The 15,623-nt window shown below is 38.1% G+C and overlaps 1 protein-coding gene across 10 annotated transcripts in view; it reads right to left on the reverse strand.

The window, feature by feature from the left end:
* Nucleotides 1–15,623, reverse strand: part of CD46 (CD46 molecule) — a 67,552-nt gene that overhangs the window by 4,449 nt on the left and 47,480 nt on the right. For 5 of the 10 annotated variants that reach the window (XM_070266248.1, XM_070266251.1, XM_070266249.1 and 2 more), the window contains 4 exon segments: nucleotides 14,029–14,079; nucleotides 6,040–6,093; nucleotides 4,500–4,535; nucleotides 3,945–4,005 (listed from right to left, as the gene is read on the reverse strand). In XM_070266248.1, coding sequence (XP_070122349.1) covers nucleotides 3,945–4,005; nucleotides 4,500–4,535; nucleotides 6,040–6,093; nucleotides 14,029–14,079 — 202 coding nt within the window. 10 annotated transcript variants of the gene reach the window in all.

The following is a 15,623-nucleotide window of genomic DNA, read 5'->3' on the forward strand; positions in this document are numbered from 1 at the left end:
AAGTAGAGGAAGATTTCCAGTTCATTTCATTCGAAGACAGAAGGCGGATGGGGTCAAAGGGTTTAGGGCAGTGCAATTCATAATTATCAAAATCTGAGGATTTTTTTGTTGGTTTCTCTTTCATATGGTAAAAATATTCAGGTCAAGAGAAACAGATAAATGCCTTTACTGAGTTATTTACAAGTTGACATTGAATACATTTACAAAATTAAGTAAAATGTATTTTGGGTTCTGTAAAAGGAAATTTTTTCTCTCTCTACTTAAAATGAACAGATTCTGTGATTATTTCCCATTGGGCTAAAAAATTTCCTCACTTTTGGATTCACAGCTGCTGGAAGGTAGAGGAAGCTAGACAGTCCAATAAAGAGACAAGGGGACATTAATCTACTGGAGGCCTCACAAAAACTGTCAGGACGCTTCATGTTACATTTGGAACAGAAATGGTAGAAGAAAACAGTAATTGAGCAAAGGCACTGGGACTCTAGGTGTCCTCTGATGTTTCCTCCTAACATATTTTAGCTCAGGTGCTTGCTGTCTAAATATTCACTAAATATTTTTCAAAAGAAGGGACATCTCTGAAAAGAAACAGAACAGGAAGTAGATACCTTTCAACAATAAAAGCAAATCTCTCTCATCTCTTCTCAGAGAGAAATAAATTTTCCTTCTCTGTGGCTCTCACCAATCAGATTTGTGCTGAACAGAGGAAGGGAAAGGGGCTGAATACAATAGTGACATCAAACCCAAAGGCAGCAAGAGTGGCCTAATAAGTGGGGTCAAATCAATGACAGAGGAGAATGGAGGTAAACCCGATCATGAGGTTCATAGATTAAGAGTTCTCTGATTCTCACTTAGGAACTTGAAACAGGAAGTTCGCACAAGAAGCTACGTTAACTTGGGAGTCTTCCAGATCATCCAGCAGATGAACAGATTCTCAATTTCTGTGCAATCTGTTTACCTCTGAAACCATTTAGCCTGAAGAGAATAATGTAAACTCTTTCTCACAGAAAACCGACTCTGTGAGGAGAAGGGGTCCTTATTTTGAGGGAATACACGGAGCATATATTAATCCATGTCATATTGTCTTGGACATCATTTTTATGACAAGTCATGTATTCTCAGCTGCATCTGGACTTCTGCAGTGAGTGCAGTTTCTTCCCAGGCACATTTGTTTTCATCCTGAGAAGATCCCTGTAAAACTTAGTATATGACCTCCCATTTCTCTGGGACGGATCCAAATTTGATAAACGTGCAATCCAAAGTAATTACAAAATATTTCTTATTTATTAATTTTCTTTCATATTTTTTGAAGAGTTTGTTGAATGCTCAAGAATCTGAGAGTCAAGTAGAAAAATGTTCAAGTTAATCTGATCCTTCCATTTTTTGCTCATATCATTACACTTGCCACTACCAGAACTGGCCACTAAATATATTAAATCCAGAAAACTTTTGTAACATTCATTTAAGAAGACAGCATAAAAATGACAAAGTTATTGAATTAGTCATTATTAATATAACATTAAAAATAAGTTTGTTATAAAAAATAATAAATAATGTTAACGGAAAAAATAAGACCTATTTAAGTCACAGGTATTAAAATACATAAATTATGCAAATAATTCTAAAGAATTTAGCGAACTCTCACTTATCCAGGGATGATTTAACTGGAGTAAAGAAAATCATGCATTTATGGGGAAAAAAATAACTACGAACAAGTGAAAACATTAATGTAAACTAAAGGCATCTGTTTTCGGAATCACGTGGTCATGACATGCAGAACAGGACTCAAGAAACAGCAAAGGACGGGGAAGCGCTGTGGAGTCTAAGCCTGGAAAGTGTGGGAGAAACATAAGAAAGGACACTGGAAGAAGGGAAAGGAAGGAGCATGTAGATGGGCACGTTTCAGGGATCCTATTCCATTCTTAGCTGAAGAATAAGAAACAGAAAACTATGGCAGACTACTTTAATCTTGTGGCCATTTTTCATCAAGTAATTGAAATATGTTGAATGATCTTAAAAATGAATACTTATACTATTTTGGTACTGTGGTATGAAGGCTGTATCAGGGTAAGTGTGTTCCCAAATCATCATAAGTACAGTTCACATCAGCTCCATTTTGTATCAAATGTTAACAAGAATTTGGGATTATCTGTGCCTGGGACCCTGCTTCCAGAGGTACCCCAGAAATAGAGAAGGAATTGCACATATTCTGTTCTCTTGTAAAGGAGTTTCTCAGGCAACAGCAACCAATTTAGGGAGAAGATTATAGACATTAAATACTGCAAAGAATATAGTAAAAATCTGGACTTTTTTTTAAAGAAAAGCAAAATAAAGCTAAGTATTACCCCATAATCTTTTTAAAAAACAGACACATAGATGAAGAGTCTTTAAAAAATCCAATGACCTCAAACAGGAGAAAAATTTGCCAATAAACATGATAGTGTTTCTTCAAATTTCAAGAATGTGGGCACATCAGTAACAGTTGACACCCAGGACACTTCAAGTGTCGTCCAGGCCCAGCAGCAGCAGCACTCGGAGCGCATTAGAAACGGAACCTCAGCTCACGGACGCTGCTGAGCCTTTAATCTGGGCTACAGAGCTCAGATCATTGCTCAGCTTTCAAGGATCCTTTAACTGGGAGCCAGAGAGTCTGATTAATACTTATTAAGGAAACTTTAAGGATTTTAACCCAGTGATGTTTTAAACAAAGAAGGAAAGTGAGGAGCAGAAAGCTATTTTGTTTTACTTTCTTGAGAAGTCATTTCTATGCAAACATTTGGACTTGTAAAAATATTTCACTGATAGTATTTCCTAGTCAGACTGCTGTGCATATGTAATTTTAAAAATATACTACTGATATAGAAATCAAATGTACATATCACAAATATAAGATTTAAATGAAGGCATCATGGGTATTTTAAAAAAACAATCAGGTAATATAAAAGGTTTGAGCTCTTTATGAGTGAGGAATGTACTTTTATTACATAGTCTAAACCCAATGATTAACATCAATGAAAATATACCATAAAACCATGAGTACCAAAGTCTCAACAATCTTAATTTGATTTCAAAGCTATTTCTAAAAGGACAGGAAAAAAATTTCACTAAAAATCTGAAATTCCGAAGCACCTAATCTTGGTCTGTGCTCCAGGATTTATTCTAAGTCTTTGATTAAATTGTAAATTATCTCATTAAAATTTAAGTTTGCTGTTTAAAAACCCTATTCTCCTTACAAGAATTGTATTTGTACATTTTTCTATTCTAAGCCCCTCCCCCCTTTTCAATTTTATAGATAAAAAGACAAAGTTAATGTGCCTTGTAAATCTTACCCCTCTCAGCAACTTTAACTTTAATAAACCCCTTCAGTTTTACTGCAACCTAGTAAATTAAGAGAACATGAGAGGGAAATCAAACAGTGTTGCTTTAATTCCCGTTTCACATGGATAAATAACAACTCTATGTGGAAAGAAATGAAATTGTGTATTTGAACAAGACAACTACAGAGCTCCTTACAACAACCTACGTTACACAGTCAAATGGAACTTTCCTCATGAAAATTCCCATGAATTCAACTCTCCAAGTCTCCACAGTGAGTTATTTTAGATTTAAGCTCGGCCACTACTCCAGTGTAGGAAATAGGCGATACCTAGGGTAGGGAAGGCCCCATAATGGTCCATGTTTTCGCTGTAAAGCTTAACCTCAAATCCCACAGAAATTTTTCTTACACACATAATAGCGGAAGCAACTCTGCACAGGTCACTCTTGTTATAATTATATTAAAAGCAGCTGAAAATATTTTTAGTCAGCAAAAGCAATTCACCCGGCACACTCACGCAGGCACATTTTTAAAAAGATGGCATGCAATACAGAGTACAAACAAAAGTTGCACAAAAGCATGTCAAGAATGAGACGAACCAGTAAGTTAGAAGCAGCATGCTTTAATTTACCGTTTCTTCCTGGTGTGTAGAAATTTGAACAGGCCGGCAGCAACTATTCCAGCACCAACAACTACAGGAAACAAGTGACATGTGAGTAAAAACTAATCACCAGGATTCAAAATCTAGCAGAAGAAAGAAATGTTGGTTACATTTCAGTGGTCAGAAAAGCTTATTGTATTCAAGCACATGAACGTTTCTGTTCCATCTGGACTCTGCACGATCTCAGCCCAGTCCCCTGGAATGACTTAGACCGTCCAGAGTAGGTCGGAGAAGAGCCCCTGCTTAACTGAGAAGGTGACCCAGAGCATATTTGGGAAGCAAACTCGTATGACCGATTATCTTGACAAAACGTGTTATTTAGGGTTTGTTACTAAGTGGACATCTAGAATATGAAAGAATATACAGTGACCAACACAAGGTAGTATATCACATAAAAGCTCACGTTTCTAGACTGGTTCACTTAATTTCAAGCTATAAAAATTATACAAAGTGAAAAACCGTTAAGAAAATAAAGCACTTCTTCACAGTAATATTTTAAGTATTACGAAAGACTGGGACACTTACGTGTAACAATAACAATCACGGCAATAATTCCTCCACCTGAGAAAAAATGAAGACAGTTTGAAGATAAGTGAGCACATTTGGGCCTCCAAATAGCAGGTGCATTTTCATTCTGGCCACATCATCTAAAAACTACAGCAAAGGAAAAGTCTATCCATCTAGTTTTAGGGTGACTGCTGGAGCATCCAGGTCATTTTGATCACACAACCCTTCTAATCACATTCCAGGTTCAGGTCCAACTTGTGAGACTCGTCACAGGACCCTCACTTTTCGTTGTTTTGTGCCGTAGCCACCACACCAGGTTATTTAGTAAAGGTTACCAGAACAATCAGAATTCACTAGGTTAGAGGAAAATTGTTTTAAAACTAGTTGGTCTAGTTCAGTATTCATGCTATCATTTCTTACGATTTTGTTAGAAAGTTAATTTATATTTTTTCCCCAAAAGTGAGTCTGTGGAATAAGTCATATATAAGGTTCCATGAATCGATCACACAGATGCTTTTGGCGCAGTCTTCACAAACAATACTTTATCTTATCATCGACCCTTCCTATTCTCCATCCTGACAAAAAGATTAAGATATAGTGCAAATTAGCCAGGAAATTCTGAGAATGTAAATGAGACATCAGGCACAAGGATAAAAACTGTGCATAGAAACAAACATGCACTTAAGTGACCATGTCCTAACTATGCAGAGAGCAATAAATAATACCACAAAACCTTAATTCACAGCAATGTTTGTCAGTAGTACCACTGCTTCTAAACTGCCATTACTTCTATTAAATTTCCATAAGTCAAAGCATAAAATGTCCTGTTTAACTCTGCGCTTTCCATTTCAGAAAAAATGGTCAAGTGTTTCACATCTTAAGATGGCACTGGAGTTACTGGCACAATGACAGTTTGACCACAGTGTTCAGAGGGCAAATGTAAGACGCCTATGGTGCATTTTATAAAAAGATTAACCTTACTAACCTCGTCTAATGTTAATAACTGTAATAAATATTTTTCTTCACGTACTTATCAAGACATCTTTGTATTTCATTTAACTCACAACTATATTTCATTATTTTCTTTAAAACAAATTGTGTGAACTATGTGAGCCTACAGGATGTGTGCTACACCAGCCTGTTACAGAAAAAAATCTCACCCAACTTATAGTGTTTTAAGGCTTGTGTATATAAGGTATGACTACGAAGAAAATCTATGTAAAATTTGCCATCACAAAATAAAACTATCACATGGAAAGCAAGTTACATTTTATATATTTTAACCAACATATAACCATAGCATTTAAGAAAGTTATCTTGCCTTACTAGGAATGCTAATTTTAGGCACCTCTTAAGAAATGTATGATCTACGTGTGTCTACACATATGACCGCTTCCATTTGTCATGGTTCCGGCAGTATTAAAATAATTACAAATGCCTGTTATTACCAATTTGTGATACATTGTTTCTTCTCTAACTATAGAAAATCAAAATATGGTATTTCCATGTAGAACTGTAAGGTCTCATAATGCAGGAGTATTAGTAACCAAAATAATACCTAAAGGTGCCACGTCTTCAGGTGGTTGTGATTCATCAGTGGTACCAGGATGTCCTGGAAAAAAATGAAAATAAGTTAAATAAAAAGAAAAAAAAATATGAAGGTTAAAGACCACTAAATTTATAGGTTTAATTTTTTTTGACTTTGTACAAAAACCCTGATAACCTCATTTTCCCTATATAAATTATATTAATGCTTCTCATTAAAAGTAGTATGACAGAGCATTTCACAAGTTGTTTTGTAATAACTTCTCTTTCACTAGGTCATTTTTATTACATTTAAAAATATTTTTCGAGGACAGTATCAAGATGGCAGTGTAGGAGGACTCTGAACTCACCTCCTCCCATGGACACAACAAATTTACGACTAGTCTTGGAACAATTACCCCTGAGAGAGAACTGAAAACTGGATAAAAAGAACCCCCACAACAAGCGACAGTGCTGACTGAAGTGGAAGAGGCAGAAATTCCCTTCTGGAGAGGAAAAAGCCACCCTCGCAAGCTGCAGCACTTCGTGGCCGTCCAAGAGGAATCTTAGGGTCCGCAGCCTTCCCTGGAGGAGTGTGGGATCTGAGCAGGACAGTGTTATCACTATAAGCAGCTTCTGGCCTCAGCACAACCAAGACAAGTGTCATAGTATCTGGCTTTGTTGGCTACTAACTACAACAGGGAATATCCCCAGAAAAGGTACTGGACATAAGGGGGAAAGAAAGCCTGCTCTTAAAGGGCCCATGCACAAATTCACCCATTTTAGAAAGCAACCTAAACTCACCCGAAAGGTACACAGTCCTCTGGTGAAAAGAGACTCACCTGATAGGCTCTGGGTGCATCTCAGTGAGAGGTGAGACCTCTCCAGGGACTGAGACACTGGCAGCAACCATTACTGTGACCTAGTACAGGTGTGCTGACACAGACTCTGGCAGATGCCAGTGGAGTTCTTCCTCTGGCCTGTTAGCCCAAGGGTCTGCCCCACACACTAGAGAACCATCTTAATCCAGCTCAGCCAGGGCAGGCAGCTCACCCTAGGGACTGGCCCAACCCAACAGCAAGCCCTCAGGCAACTTGTGGGCCCACAAAGGTGGGGTGCCTGGAACCTCTGCAGCTGGGAGAGTGGATCTGCGTGTGTGGGGCAGGGCATGTGTGAGGAGTCGGGCTGCACTGGTGGAACATATGAGGCTTCTGCAGTGGGGTGACTGGGTTCACTTCAGTGGGTCAGGGTATGTGTACAGGGCAGCACTGTGTTGATGGGGTGGGTGGCTCTGCGGGCAGTGGGGCCTGTCACCTGCAGCAGACTTGTGCTTCTCAAACAGCCATATATGGGATCTTCCTCACCTTCCAAAGACTGAAACAAATAGGTGTTCCCATGCCTGTGGCCAGCCCCACTCAGCTGCAATCCTGAGAGAGTTGACAATAGCCTTGCAGGACAGGAGCCTACAGAAATTGTAAGCCCTGAGCCAAACAACCAGCCATGCTGGGGGACTACTCACTTAACAAAAAAATTCCAACAGGAATGTGCTATTAGACCTTGCAGCCAACTGTGCTGGGACTCTCCTTGCCCAATAAAGTGACTGAAAGGACTGCAGCAACCACTCGCAGCTGACCACTACAACCAGCTGGCTAGGGGGACAGCCAAGCGCTCTCTGGGCATCTGCAGCAAGAGCAACCCTGCCACAACAGAAGGAGACACACAGCCCACACAGGGGTAACTCCTGGAACATTTGGAACTGGTGATGAGAGGCAAGCATGCTGCTGGGGCTCATAAGGCATCTCTTACATAAACCCAGCTCTCCAAGATTGGGAGAGTAGCTGACCTACCTAATACAGAGCTATAAGCACAGAGCAACAGGCAAAATGAGGAGACAAAGGAATACGTTCCAAGTAAGGGAACAGGACAAAACCCCAGAAAAAGAACTAAAGAGAGATAAACAATCTACCTGACAAAAAGTACAAACTAATAGTCATAAGGATGCTCACTGATCTTGGGAGAAGAATGGATGAACTCAGTGAGAACTTGAACAAAGATCTGGAAAATATAAAAAAGAGGAATAGAATACTGGAAATGAACAATTTACCAGAGTGACTCAATAGCAGAGTAGATGATACACAAGAACAGATCAGCAAGCTCAAGGAAAGACTAGAGGAAATCACCCAAGCTGAAGAGGTAAAAGAAAAAAGAATTAAAAAGAATGAGGACAGTCTAAGGGACCTCTGGGACAGCATTAAGCGCACTAACATCTGTATTATAGGTGTCCCAGAAGGAGAAGAGAAAGACAAAGGGGCAGAGAATCTATTTGAAGAAATAATAGCCAAAATTTTTCCTAACCTAAGGAAGGAAACAGACATCCAGGTACAGGAAGCACAGAGAGCCCCAAACAAGATAAACCCAAAGAGACCGACACCAAGACATTATAATTAAAATGTCCAGAGGTAAAGATAAAGAGAGAATCCTAAAAGCCACAAGAGGAAGGCAACAAGTTACACACAAAGGAAAACCCATATCCCTGACTTCTCAGCAGAAACCTTACAGGCTAGAAGGGAGCGGCATGATATATTTAAAGTGCTGAAAGGAAAAAACCTACAGCCAAGAATACTCTACATAGCAAGGTTATCATTCAGAATGGAAGGAGAGAGTCTTACAGACAAGCAAAAACTAGGAGAGTTTATCACCAAGAAACTAGCCTTATAAGAAATGCGAAAGGGTCTAATTTAAGTGGAAAAGAGAAGACCACAAATAAGAATAAGAAAATTATTAGAAAAAAAAAGCAAAAAACTCACTGGTAAAGGCAAATATCCAGTAAAGGTAGCAGATCCACCACCAATGAAGCTAATATGAAGGTCAACAGAGAAAAGTACTGATAGGAGGGTAATGGATACACATGCACAAAACAGAGGTTAGATATGATATCAAAAACATAAAATGTGGGTGGAGGGGAGTAAAAGAATAGGGCTCTTAGAAAGAGGACAAACTAAAGAGACCATCAACTTTAGTTATTATATTTGAACCTCAAGCTAAACAAACTAGAAACCTATAATAAATACACAAAAAATTAAGAGAAAGGAACCAAACATAAGATTAAAGAAAGCCATCAAACCACAAGGGAAGAGAGCAAGAGAAGAAAGGAACAGAGAAGAACTATTAAAACACCCAGAAAAAAAGTAACATAATGGCAGTAGGTGCATTCTTATCAATAGCTGCTTCAAATGTCAACAGACTAAATGCTCCAATCAAAAGGCATAGGGTGGCCAACTGGATAAAAAAACAAGACCCATATATATGCTGCATGCAAGAGACACACTTCAGACCTAGAGACATGCACAAACTGAAAGTGAAGGGATGGAATAAGATACTCCATGCAAATGGCAATCAAAAGAAAGCTGGGGTAGCAATATTTATCCAAAGAACACCAAAACATGAATGCATAAAGATATATGCACCTCTATGCTCATTGCAGCATTATTCACCATAGCTAAGACTTGGAAGCAACCTAAGTGTTCAGCAAGGGATGAATGGATAAAGAAGATGTGGCATATATATACACAATCGAATACTACTCAGACATAAAAAGGATGAAATCTGGCCATTTTTGAAGACATGGATCGAGCTTGAGGGTATTATGCTAAGTGAAATACGTCAGAGGCAGAGAGTTAAATACGATATGATCTCACTCATAAGTAGAAGATAAAAACAATGACAGGGGCTGGCCCCAGGGCCAAGTGGTTAAGTTCATGTGCTCCGCTACACTGGCTCAGAGTTTAACTGGTGCGGATCCTGGGCATGGACATGGCACTGCTTATCAAGCGATGCTGAGGTGGCATCCCAGATAGCACAATGAGAGGCACTCACAACTAGAATCTTTAACTACGTACTGGAGGGCTTTGGGGAGAAGAAGAAAGAAAGAACAAAAATAAGATTGGCAACAGATGTTAGCTCAGGTGCCAATCTTTAAAAACAACAACAAGAAACACACAGAGACAGAGATTGGACTGGTGGTTACCAGAGGGGAAGTGGGGAGGGAGGAGGGTGAAAGAAGTAAAACGACACGTGTCCAGTGATGGATGGTAAATTAAGTGGTGAGCAAGATGTAATCTACACAGAAACCAAAATATGATGTACACCTGAAATTTATATAATGTTATAAACCAATGTTACTGCAATAAAAAAAAGTATCACAAAATATTATAAATTTATGTTTAGTGTCATCAGCATTCTTCTTGTCTAGTAATATTTCCTGTCACAATTCTGTGGTACAGCAAGCAAATTTATCATTAGTGCATTGTCAAAATTAGCCTATGGATTCAATGTGACTTTCCTTAAAATTAAAAGATATAGGAAAGCTTAATAAACGATTTAGAAGTTGACCCGCAATAGAAGGAAACTTCAACATAATAAAGCCCATTAATGAAAAACCCATAGCTAACACATAGTCAATGGTGACAGACTGTAAGTTTTTCCCTTAAGAGAAGGAAAAGCAGAGGATGCCTGTGTTTGCCACTTCCATTCAACATAATATTGGAAGTTCTAGCCAGAACAATTAAGCAAGAAAAAGAAATAAAAAGCATCCAACATGGGAAGGAAGAAACAAAATGATCTCTGTCCTAGATGACATGTTCTTTTACATGGAAAATTCTAAAGATATAAACACATGAATGCACATGCATACAACACACAGAAACACAAACCTGTTAAAATAAATGAATTTGGCAAAGTTGCAGCCTACAAAATCAACATGGAAAAATCAGTTGCACTTCTATTCACTAACAATGAACAATCTAAGAAGGAAATTAAAAAAAACAATTCCATTTATGATTGCATCAGAAAAACAAAAATACTTAGGAATAAACTTAACCAAGGAGGTGAAAGACTCGTATAATGAAAACTACAAAACATTGCTGAAAGAAACTGAAGACATACATAACTGAACAGACATCCTGTGCTCATGGATTGGAAGACTGGAAGACTGAATTTGAAGATGTTAATACTGCACACAAGCCATCTACAGATTAAATGCAATGCCCATCATCTTGAACATGCATTTTGCAGAAATAGAAAAATCCAACCTATAATTCATATAAAATCTCAAGGGACTAGGAAGAGTTGAGACAATCTTGTAAAAGAAGAGTGAAGTCGAGAGGACTTACACATCATGATTTTAAAACTTACTAAAAAGCTACAGTACTCAAAACAGAGTGGTACTGGCATAAGACAGACCAATGGAATAGAAGAGAGGGCCTAGAAATGAACCCTTGCATAGGTGGTCAAACGATTGTCCACAAGACTGCTGAGAACATTCCATGAGGAAAAGGCAGTCTTTTTATCAAATTGTTCTTGGAAAACTGCATATCTACATGCAAAAGAATGAAGTTAGACCCTTATCTTACACTACACACACAAATTAATTCAAAAGGGCTCAAAGAACTGAACTTAAAAGAGCTAAAACCATAAAACTCTTAGAGGAAAACTTAGAGGACAAGTCTCATGATGTTGGATCTGGCAATTTCTTGGCTTGGATGTGACACCAAAAGCAGAGGCAACAAAAGAAGAAATAGATAAACTGGACTTCTTCAAAATTAAAAAGCTTGTGCACCAATGGAAACTATCAATAGAGTGAAAAGGCAATCCACAGAATGAGAGGAAACATCTGCAAATCATATATTTGATAAGGGATTAATATCCAAAATATATAATGACCTCCTAAAACTCAATAACAAAAGAACAAACCAATTCAAAAATGGGCAAAGGACTTGTCCAGACATTTCTCCAATCAAGACATACAAAAGACCAATAAATGCATGAAAAGATAACCCCTAGTCATTAGGGAAATGCAAAGAAAAACCACAATGAGATGTTACCTCACATATATTTGGATGGTTATTATCAAAAAAACAGAAAATATTAAGTGTTGGAAAAGAGGTGGAGAAATTGGAAACTTTGTGCATCACTGGTGGGAGGCGGGAATGTAAAGTGGTGCAGCCACTGTGCAAGACAGCACGGTTGTTCCTCAAAGAGTAAATGGAATTCCCATATAACCCAGCAATTATACTCCTACGTATATACCCCCTAAAATTGAAAACAAGGACTCATGTACTCAAATGTCAATATTCAGAGAGGTATTATTCAGAATAGCCAAAAGGTGGAAACAACCCAAGTGTTTATCAACAGATGAATGGATAAACTAAATGTAGTATACAAACACTGGATGATTATTCACACATAAAAAGGAATAAAGTTCTGATATATGCCACAAGATGGATGAAATTTAAAAACATTATGCTTAAGTGAAATAAGGCAGAACATATTATGTTAAGTGAAATAAGCCAGAAGTGATTCCACTTGTATGAGGTACCTATGACAGCGAAACTCATAGAGACGAAAGCAGAACAGTGGTTACCAGGGCTTGGGGAATGGAGCTATTGTTTAGTGGGTGTAACGGGTCAGTCTGAGATGAGGAAACTGTTTTGGAGATAGCAGCGATGGTTGCACAACAACGTGAATGTACTCAATGCCAGTGAAATGTACACTTAAAAGGGTTAAAATGCTAAAAAAAATAAAAGTCGATTTTGAAAAATTAACATAGAAGACTAGCCTGAGCATTTCTGAAAAGGCACTGTTTTACTAGATATGAAAACATATCATAGACCTACAGAAAAACAGGTAGGTGCTGGCACAGGACTGGACAGAGTTCAAGGGAACAGAAAGATGACTAGAACACCTATGAATTTAGTGCATGATAAAAATTGGGACGTGACATGTGACTACAGTTAACAAGACTCTATTGTGACTTGAAATTTGCTTAGAGGGAGGATCTTAAGCGTTCTCACCACGTACACACAAAAAAATAGTAACTGTGAGTTGATGGATGTGTCAATTAGCTTGATTATGTCACAATGTATACAACATTGTGATACAATGTATCAAGTGGTACAACTGAAATGGAAACAGCTTTTATTTGGAAATTATATCTTAATAAACCTGAAAAAATTTCTTTCATTTAATTACAAAAAAAACACTGGGACTTTAAAACAGTTGGACAGAAGACAACTTACTCGACAAATGGTGCACTTAGCCATTGGATGGGGGTGGGGAGAGTGGAGAGGAGCCCTATCTCATTCCATGTACCATAACGACTTTCAGATGTACCAATGATTTAGATGCAAAGAATGCAATCAGAATGCACAGTTGAAATGTTCATATAACTTAGCATGGGGAAGACCTACAGCTTTTAATAAGAAAGACACAACACTCATAGCCTTTAGGGAAAAATCAGTACATCCAACTACTTATTAACGTGAAACTTCTACATATACAAATGACCACAGATGGGAGAATAGTTAAATGAAATATAATATATATTAAAGTCATCACTAAAAAGGATGGGAATATATCTACATACAACCCAAGTCATTAAGTTGAAAAAGTCCAAGTTTCAGAAAACTATGAACATCATGATGCCACTTTTGGTTAAGAAAAAAGAAAAAATGCCAAAATATGTATAACTACACATATAAGGATGTAAATGTACACAAATAGACAAAAAGACACCTTGAACTATTTAGTGATTAACTCGGGTAAAGGACGAGAGAAAGAGAAGGAGAACTCATCTTTTGGTCTGTATAATTTTGTAAAGTTTAAAATTTTACAAATCTATATTCATATACTTACATTATTAAAAGTTATAAAAAGCAATCCATATCTAATAGTATAAAAATCTTAAATAAAACTGACTAGTAAAAATAAGGCAAAGGAAAAAGAACTAGAAGAAAAGCTTCCTTCAAATTAAAAGGGATTTAAGTTATAGCGAGTTCTGACAAATCAACAAGAAAAATATTTTAGAAACTAAATAGAAAAATGAGCAAAGGACATGAACAAATAAATGTAGACCAAAAAAAGTTCCGCTTCCTTGATAAAGAAATGCAGATGAATATACGACATCATTTTTCAGCCATCATCTTATCAAGCTCTTAATGAGAGAAGTAGGAGAAAGTTACTGAACCTGGAGAACTCGACACCCGAGGTGGCTTGGTTGTAATGGCAGGTTTGGAACCTGGAAAAATAAATTTGATTCAATTCACCACCCTTATCGATACAAAATTAGGAATTTAATTTTGATTTTTGATTTTTTAAAGAGATTATTTCTCAAAATGGAAAATACACATACTTTCTAATATTGCAATTCCACTTCTGGGAATTTAACCTAAATATATATTGCCACAAGCACATAAGAATGTATGCATAATAATGTTCACTATAGCTTTGTATTTTATGATGGAAAGCCTACCAGTTAACTAATAATAAATCATAAAATTAATGCGTTCAGAGTAAACGTGTGAGTTTTTTAAAGAAATTCCCACCCAAGTAGTATCACACTAGTTAGTTTATAGCCTTTTCTTTCCCACTTAGCATTTCATGGACATTTTTTGATATCAGCACAATCAGATCTACCTAGTACTCCAGGGGGCTGCCAGGTACCAGGTTACGGGAATTATAAAAAGGCGTTCTAATTACCATATTGACATGCATAATTCCCCTCAATCCTTTAAATATCAGGGCCATGGGAAATACACAAATTAGAATCCAGTACTTGAGATTTGTTTGAGTTCAACAGTCTTATTAAACAAGGGGCAACTCCAGCCCACAGAAATGGTGTTCCCTGAGTAAGCAGAGCCAGCCTAGGAGCCTGAGCGAGATCTGCCCAGGCCACGGCTCCGCCCACTGCCCCTGCTGTCTCCTGCTTCTGCTGCAACCAAGGAGAAGCCAGAGACAGCAGCACTGCAGTCAGGAAGACGGCTGCTTCCACCACCTCAAAGTCATCTCTCAAGTCTTAAGCGCAGCAGTTGATCAGAGTCCCTGCAAGAAAGCCTCCATTTCACTTCAACAAAAAAGGACTTTTCCTGCCTTTCAAGTGCTATGAAATTCAGTTTCTGTTGCCAAAGTAAACTGTCCAGTAAAGAGAAAAAGAATAATTACATGGAGTGGGGAGGGGTGGGGGGTAGTATGGGGGAGCAAAATTTGCCACCCCAAAATGTGTCTCTTTGGCATGAGGATTATTTTAGGCTAATTCATTTAAGAAACAGAAGATGTGGGAAACTTTTCTTTTTACTTGCCCCTTAACTGCTTAAAAGAATTTAGACAGAGGGCCTGTTTCAGGAAGAGAGCTGTCACCAGAGATAACTCCAAAGAATGTGAGCTAGGTGTGGCAGACCGGGGGCACTGAGCAAGGCCTGCTTGTTCAAAGCCTTCCGTGTGTCCTTGAGTCTCTGTGTGGCACGGCAATCATTGGTTTGCAAGCATGTGCCCTTCCCATCTTCCCGTAAACTGTCCTCCTCCCTGGTGCAGTCCCAGTCCCCTACCCGCTTCTTCTTAGCTCAGGATGGCACATGAGCCTCAATTGCCTGACTGCCTGTGGGTCTCAATTCCTATGGGGCCACCGTACATATGTAATTAAATTTATTTTTCTCCTGTTAATCTGTCTTATGTTTATTTGATTACCGGACCAGCCAGAGAACCTAGAAGGGTATAAGCAAAATTATTCCTCCCCAACAGTCGGTGTAGTTGGCAGGAGATACCTCACTGGTGGGGCAATGCTCA

Source organism: Equus caballus, chromosome 5, assembly GCF_041296265.1.
Source record: "Equus caballus isolate H_3958 breed thoroughbred chromosome 5, TB-T2T, whole genome shotgun sequence".
NCBI lineage: Eukaryota > Metazoa > Chordata > Mammalia > Perissodactyla > Equidae > Equus > Equus caballus.